The 7,999-nt window shown below is 42.1% G+C and overlaps 1 protein-coding gene across 1 annotated transcript in view; it reads right to left on the reverse strand.

Moving 5' to 3' along the window:
- Positions 1-7,999, reverse strand: part of LOC122558293 (thrombospondin-4-like) — a 124,684-nt gene that overhangs the window by 23,214 nt on the left and 93,471 nt on the right. The window contains exons 13-14 of the mRNA XM_043706705.1: positions 5,713-5,872; positions 691-809 (exon numbers count right to left, since the gene is read on the reverse strand). Of these exons, the coding sequence (XP_043562640.1) occupies positions 691-809; positions 5,713-5,872 (279 nt within the window). The remainder of the gene's footprint in view (positions 1-690; positions 810-5,712; positions 5,873-7,999) is intronic.

The following is a 7,999-nucleotide window of genomic DNA, read 5'->3' on the forward strand; positions in this document are numbered from 1 at the left end:
GGGAATCCTGATTGTGAAAGTATGCTCGGAGGCAGAGGCGACGGAAGAATTGTTCGACGTCACGGCGTGTATTAAATTCATTGATGCGTGGGCGGAGGGGGATGAAGGTGAGTCCTTTGCTGAGGACTGATCGTTCGTCCTCAGTGAGTGGGAGGTCTGGGGGGATGGTGAAAACTCGGCAGGGCTGGGAGCTGGGAGCTGGTGTGGGTGTAGAAGCTAAAGATGTCAAGGGAAATGGGAAGAATGGAGGAGTCTGGCATTGAGATAGAGGATCAGCCATGGGATCCTGATGAATGACAAACTAGGCTGGATGGGTTTAATGGCCTATTTCTGGTCCTGTTTTCTGTTTCTGTTGATGCATTGGAAGTGGGCAGAATGACACAGGGGTCGTGGGTGAGTGCAGCTTACAGCAGGACACAATACAGTTAGCAGAGTTTTGGGTGAACTGATATTTTCAGGGGCTGGTGGCAGAGGAAGATTATTGAACCTGAAACCTGAAATGGATTCCATCCTGCTGCTCACACATCTCTCACTTCTGAGCACAATTTGTTTCAATGAAAGGCACTTGCAATTAAATGATGCATTTAAAATAAAAAGAGAAGCTGTTGCATTAAAGAGAAGCTGTTGCATTCAGCATTTAACCAAGTGTTACAGTTTACAAAGGATAATGACAAGCCTGCTCCCTCAGACCTGATTAGGGTTGATGACATCAGGGCAACTATCACAAGCATCACCGACACCATCGTTATCTCTGTCCTTCTGGTCTACATTGGGAACTCTTTGACAGTTGTCCAAGAAATTTTTAATCCCTGCAGGAAGATGCAGAAAGTGCACATCAATTAAACCTGATTAACTTGACTGACTAATGTTAAGATCCAACAGAGTGCAGGATTATGACAAGCCCAGGGTGAAAATGCAAAATAAAATTGGAAGACTCTTTAAAAGAAAACAAGAAAAAGCACCAAAAACTGTTCGTTTAAGTGACAAGTATTTTTAATAACTGGGATCATAGAAATGTTATCACGAAGAGAAGACACCCTGAACAACATGCTTGGGTCAGTGCTGACAAAAGAAATGCTATAACTTACACCATCAATCTATTCAAATCACATTGAACCACAACCTCTCATAACATTGTCCCACAATCTCTCAAATTGAATGTCATTACTTACTTTGGTATTTTTGGCAGATTTCAAAAGGCTAAATCCTAAATCATATACTTGTATAGAAAAATAAGATCATCCCCAATACCAGTCACTATAGAACATCAGAGGTCACATCATTTCAGTCTTGGCTGTTTGCCGCTGAACGTAAGGAGGAGGTTAGCAAATATATCTATCTAAACGGTATACTTCATTACAGCGACTGGTTGGTGTGGATATCATTTAGATAAACATTTGGAACAGAGCTACAGGAAGAGTGTACAGAGGTGGGGTTAGTTTAGATCTGTTCCTGTCAGATAAAATAGACCAAAATTGTTTTCTTCTGTGCTGAAAATCCAAATAATAGAAGATAAAATACAATATTGACAAATATATAGCAAGGAGCATCAGAAGAAAATTGGTATCTACACATCCTCTGGGAAAGCTATCTGAATAGCTGATAGCAAAGTTGAAAAAGAGCTAGGAGCTCTATTATATACAGTCATCAACATAACTAGTCACTGCACAGAAACAAACAAATAAACAAATTTAATATAAAACTATGTATCTCAAAAATCTCTGCAGAGGAAGCGACACTCAAAGATGATTAGTGCATGTTAAGCGAGATCAGGGTCAATGTGATTTGCATAGGTCGGTAGGATATGTTGCAGCACTTCCTTCCTCATTACTGATGTGGAGGTGTGAGTATTAGACTGGGGTGAACAAAATTAAAAGTCACACAACATCAGGTCATAGTCCAACAGGTTTATTTGGAAGTACAAGCTTTCAGAGCGCTGCTCCTTCATCAGGTAGCTAGTGGGACAGGATCCTGCCTGACAAAGCAGCAGTGCTCCGAAAGCTTGTACTTCCAAATAGACCTGTTGGACTACAACCTGGTATTGTGTGACTTTTAACTTTCTCAGCACTGACCCAGGCATGTTATTCAGGGTGACTTTTCTTGGTGATAATGTTTCTATGATCTCAGTCATTGAAATGACCAGTCATTTAAATCAATAGTTTTTGGTGCTCATTCCAGTTTTCATTGTTTGTGAAATAGCACTTGAAAACAGAGTTATGGAGATAATGTAGGTTCTCCAAGGGCAGACATTGCATTCAGCTGCTACCTATGTGAACTATGATGTTGTCTGCCTTCAGGGAATCTATATATTCTGCATAGCACCATGTTTAGGTGATACTCCACGAATGAATTTCTGCCCTGCCCTCATCAACTTAGATGATGAGCCAGATTATCCAGTCCCCATGTTGTCAGATCCCAGATGTAGGACTCACGATATATGTAAAGAGCCTACAGAGTTCCATCAAACCAACTTTGGGAATTGTCCAGGAACTCCAAACTTCTGGAGGACAATTTCCCTTCTAACTCAGATCCTCTGATAAAGGATCTTTGACTTAACGTTAGTGGCACACTCTTCAGATGGTTCTGACAAATATAACTAGATTAATACCCACTCGGCACGAACACCACACCCCTCTGACCGCCGTGATATCTTGCACCCTAGGAAACATTACACAAGAAAATGTTCATTTCTTGGGTAAATAGACAAAGTCGTTTCCCTGGGGTGGGGGAGTCCAGAACTAGAGGGCATAGGTTTAGAGTGAGAGGGGAAAGATATAAAAGGGACCTAAGGGGCAACTTTTCATGCAGAGGGTGGTACGTGTATGGAATGAGCTGCCAGAGCAAGTGGTGGAGGCTGATACAATTGCAACATTTAAGAGGCATTTGGATGGGTATATGAATAGGAAGGGTTTGGAGGGATATGGGCTGGTTGCTGGCAGATGGGACTACATTGGTCGGCATGGACAAGTTGGACCGAAGGGTCTGTTTCCATGCTGTACATCTCTATGACTCTATGATTCCCCCCAGTCATTCACACAGACCCACAACATCCCCATCAATCTTCAACACTGGTCTCAATCACATGACTACCCATCTTTGCCCAAGAATCACCAATCCACTCTTGCTCTGACCCACAACACCTATCTACCACCCTATCCAGCTGCCACACTACTCACTCACCCACCTTACCTATATACACTCTTACATTCAACCAGTCACTCAGCATTCACTCCCATTCATTCACGTTGAGATTCTTGGGACCATAAACAATTAGCTGAAAATGCGTTGCTGGAAAAGCGCAGCAGGTCAGGCAGCATCCAAGGAATAGGAGAATCAACGTTTCGGGCATAAGCCCTTCTTCAGGAATGAGGAAAGTGTGCCCAGCAGGCTAAGATAAAATCTTAGCCTGCTGGGCACACTTTCCTCATTCCTGAAGAAGGGCTTATGCCCGAAACGTCGATTCTCCTGTTCCTTGGATGCTGCCTGACCTGCTGTGCTTTTCCAGCAACACATTTTCAGCTCTGATCTCCAGCATCTGCAGTCCTCACTTTCTCCACCATAAACAATTACCAGAATAAGGCAGCCAATGATTTAGAAGGGGAAGCACTCAAACATAGGAAGCACTTCAGCGGAAAGCCATGACGTTTGATCCATAGTGTCAGTGCTATGGGGATAGGTTGAGAAACATAAGCTTTTCAGTTCTGTGAAGGAGTTATGGTAAAGTGGTCTTATTGAAGTATATTAAATGGCAATTCTGAGGAACAGATAAATGTGGAAAATTGCTTCAAAGTTGAATTGCAAGAGTGACACAAGTTCAAAATAGTGGGCGGTGAGGTAAGGAAATTTCGCTTCACAAAATGGCTCGGCCACTGCTGGATACTGCATGCAGTTCTGATCACCACATTGAGGAAAGGATGTGATTGCACTGGATGGGGTGCAAAGGAGATACATCAGGATGTTGCCTTTGATGGAGCAGTTTAGCTGTGAAGAGAGTCTGGATAAACTCGGGTTGTTTTCTTTGGAGTAGACAGGACTGAGGGGAACCTGGGAGAGGTGTACAAGATGATGAAGGGCATCAACAGGATGAATGGAAAGCAGCTGTCCCCCTCTGTTGAAGGATCAATAACAAGGGGGTATAATTGTAAACTGAGAGGCAGGAGGTTTAGAGGTAATGTGAGGAAAAACATTTTCACCCAGAGGGTATGGAAATCTGGAATGTACTGCCTTGGAGGGTAACTGAAGCAGGAAACATCACCATCTTTAAATAGAACTTGGATGAACAACTGAAGTGTAACATCCAAGGCTATTGACCAAGTGCTGGAAAGTGGGATTCAAGCAGGTAGTAGTACATTTCTAGTGGGGCCAAAAGTCCTCTTCTGTACGGTATTATTCAATGAAGAATGATATAGACAGGTGGGATCATTGTAACTCAATCTGTTGATCAGAAATGGGCAGGAATTGTTTCATTTTCCTGTTTTCCCTGGAACCCTGGTCACTGCACAGCCCTGAGTTATAACATAATTAAGCAGCATCACATCGATGGGGTGTTCACTGGGCCTGAGCAGAGCTGGTGCCGTGACTTTTCTGTCTGACTGCAACAAGTCAACGGTGGCTGTTAGAGATAAGTGACCCTCCAAGCTCTACTGAAATTGTTCCTTTGATGGCCTGAAGGAATGAGGGTTCAGCCTCCTCAGCCACTGATCCTTCGTTCCTTCATTGAGACCTTCCAGCAAAATCCTCTATATAATGTTCCTGATTGCCAGCAAGGTATCTTACCTAGCACCCACCAGCTCCTGGTAATGAGCCAGTTGTTGTATTCTGACCTTGCAGTTAGGCAGCTATTAACCTGTAGCTGAGCCACAAGATATTATAGTAACTTGGGTCTAAAGTCTGTGTTGGTAAGATGGTTTTGTCCAACCAAAACTACCTGAAAAACAACAGGTGTCACAATCTACCTCTTCGTAATGATTTCAAATCCATCGTTGTCTCTCCTGTGAGATTTTCTGAATAGATTACCTCAGGTGGGATGGATCTACTTCCTCATTGTAATTTATCATTGATATTTTCATTAAATACAGCAATCATTATGGTCCCATGATAAGGAAATATGCAGCATTGAGTTTTACATGGTAGAAAGTTTAACATAAGGAGCTACAACGTATCAGTGAAATGGGGCTGAACAGATAAATAATTGAATGAGTTGTAACAAGTATGGTGAAAGTCTATAATATGTTATTATTATTTGAAAACTTGACATCTAAAATAGAGGCAATTGGGATCTTTTTCATTTTGTGGAAGTGATTTGTATCTACGTGCATTGGGGAAGAGACAGTAATAACGGGAATCACATCTGGTGAATGTGCAAGAAATTGCCAAAAGCGTACTGCTTGCAATTGTGTATGAAATGTTAGCATGAAGAAAAGGCCTGACATGTCACTAGGGTTGAGTGTCTGTAAGGGGTATTGCTGAGGAAAGGGGTGAATTTTTCTTTTGGCCATTTATTTTACATTTTCTTTGCATAACAAACTTCCATTGCTTTGTTAAAAGTACATTGGCTGTTTCTTGTGAACATGTTCAATGACTGACCGCTCATACCAATCAAATTAAAAAATAAAGCTAGGTTTCACTTTGGGGTCTGATTTCTCCTGCATTACCATGAGCTGGAATCATAATATGAAGTGTTAGAGGTTTTCGCTTGAGGTAAATACTTACCATCTCCATCCATATCATCATCACAGGCATCACCTTTCCCATCACTATCTGTGTCAATTTGATCATTGTTAACTGATATTCGACAGTTGTCACAAGCATCTCCATAATTATCTTCATCAGCATTCAGTTGATTGATGTTACGAACCAACACACAGTTATCCTGAAATGAGAATGTTTATCTTGTCACGGGATAAAGGTCTAGTGCCTCAGAAATGTTACAGCCCACCCTCTTAGACTTCTCCCTATCCTGCAGCTATAATTGGACAAATATTGTGAATACTGGAGAAAACTTTGAAGAAGATTCATACCGGAAACAAAATGTTAACTCTGTTTTTCTCTCTCCACAACTGCTGCCAGACCTGCTGAGTTTCTCCTGGATTCTTTGTGCTTGTTTCAGATTTCCAGCATCCCTAGTATTTTGCCTTTATTCACTGTACTTGGATTGGTCTTATGCAGACTTCAGCTCACATTTAATCTTCAACTATTTCCAAATATAGTTGCAAGGAAAACCAACCAGCAATAGACAAATAAACAACTGATTGGATTTATTGAACTGAGCAAAGGATAGTGATTAGCAATGACAACATAAAAATTATGCAATGAAAAAAAGGAGCTTAGGACAAGATTGTTACTTTCCACTGATTTTTTAAAAAATTATTCACAAGATATGGACATTTAACAGGTCAACATTTATTCTCATCCTTAATTGTCCTTGAGAAGATGGTGATGAGCTGCCTTCTTGAATTGCAGCAGTTCATATGATCTAGGGATACCCATAGCGCTGTTAGAAAGGGAATTCCAGAATTTTAACCCATGAACAGTGAAGAAACGATGATATGGTTTCAAGTCAGGATGGTGTGTGATTTGGAGGAAATTTTCAGGTGACAATGCTTTTGTGCATCTGCTGCCCTCATCCTTCCAAGTGATGGTGAATTTGAAAGTTCTATCTAAAGAGCCTTGGTAAGTTTCTGCAGTGCATCTTGTGGCTGGTACACACTGCTGCCATGGAACATCGATGATAGAGGGAGTGACTATTGGGGTGCAGAATGGAATTTGAATCAAACAGGCTGTTTTGTCCTTGATGACATTGAGCCTTCTGAGTGTTGCTGGAGTTGCACTTCTTTAGGCAAGTGTGGAGTATTTCATCCCACTCCTGAATTGTACCTTGCAGATGATGGACATGCTTAAGGGAGCTGGCAGTTAAGTTACTTGTCACAGAATTCTCAGCCTCTGAAGTTTTCCTGCAGCTACAGTTATTATATGGCTAGTTCAGTTCAGCTTCTGGTCAATGGCAACTTCCAGGATGTCAATAGTGGAGATTTTGTGAAGCTAATGCCACTGAATGCCAAGGATTGATGGTTAAATTATCATTTGGTGGAGATGATCATTTCCTGGCACTTGTTATACAAATATGACTTATCACTTGTCAGCCTAAACTTGTCCAGACCTTATTGCATTTGAACATGAACTGCTTCAGTATCTGAAGACTCACAAATGGTGCTGAACATTGTGCATTCATCTGTGAACATCCCCACTTCTGTCCTTATGTTGGAGGGAAGGTCACTGATGAAGGAGCTGAAGATGGTTGGGCCAAGGAAACTACCCAGAGGAGCTAAGACTTCCAATAACCATAATCACCTTTCTTTCTACTAGGTATGACTCTAACAAGTGGAGGGTTTCCCCCCGATACCCATTGATTCCACTTTGGCTAGGGGTCCTTGATGTCACACTCATTTGAATGCAGCCTTGATGCCAAGGGCTGTCACACTCACCTCCCCCCTGGAATTCAGCTCTTTTGTCCATGTTTGATTCAAGGCTGTAATGAGATCAGGAGTGAGTGACCCTGATGGAACTCAACTGGGCGTCACTGAGCAGGTTATTGCTGAGCAGATGCTGCTTGCTAGCACTGTTGATGAATCTTCCATCACTTTTCTGATAATTGAGAGAAGGCTGATGGGGTGGTAATTGGCCAGGTTGGAACTGTCCTGTTTTTCATGTACAGGACACATCTTAGCAATTTTCCACATTGTCGGGTAAATGCCAATGTTATAACCGTTCTGGAACAGCTTGGCCTGGGGGTCAGCAAGTTCTGGAGCACTAGTTTTCAATACTATGTCGGAATGTTGTCAGGGTTCATAGTCTGGGCAGTAACCAGTGACTCCAGCCATTTCTTGATATCACATGGAGAGAATCGAATTAGCTGAAGACTGGTACCTGTAATGTTGGTTTAGATTAGAGTGGTGCTGGAAAAGCACAGCAGGTCAGGCAGCATCCGAGGAGCAGGAAA

Source organism: Chiloscyllium plagiosum, chromosome 2 (genome assembly GCF_004010195.1).
Source record: "Chiloscyllium plagiosum isolate BGI_BamShark_2017 chromosome 2, ASM401019v2, whole genome shotgun sequence".
NCBI classification, from domain to species: Eukaryota; Metazoa; Chordata; class Chondrichthyes; order Orectolobiformes; family Hemiscylliidae; genus Chiloscyllium; species Chiloscyllium plagiosum.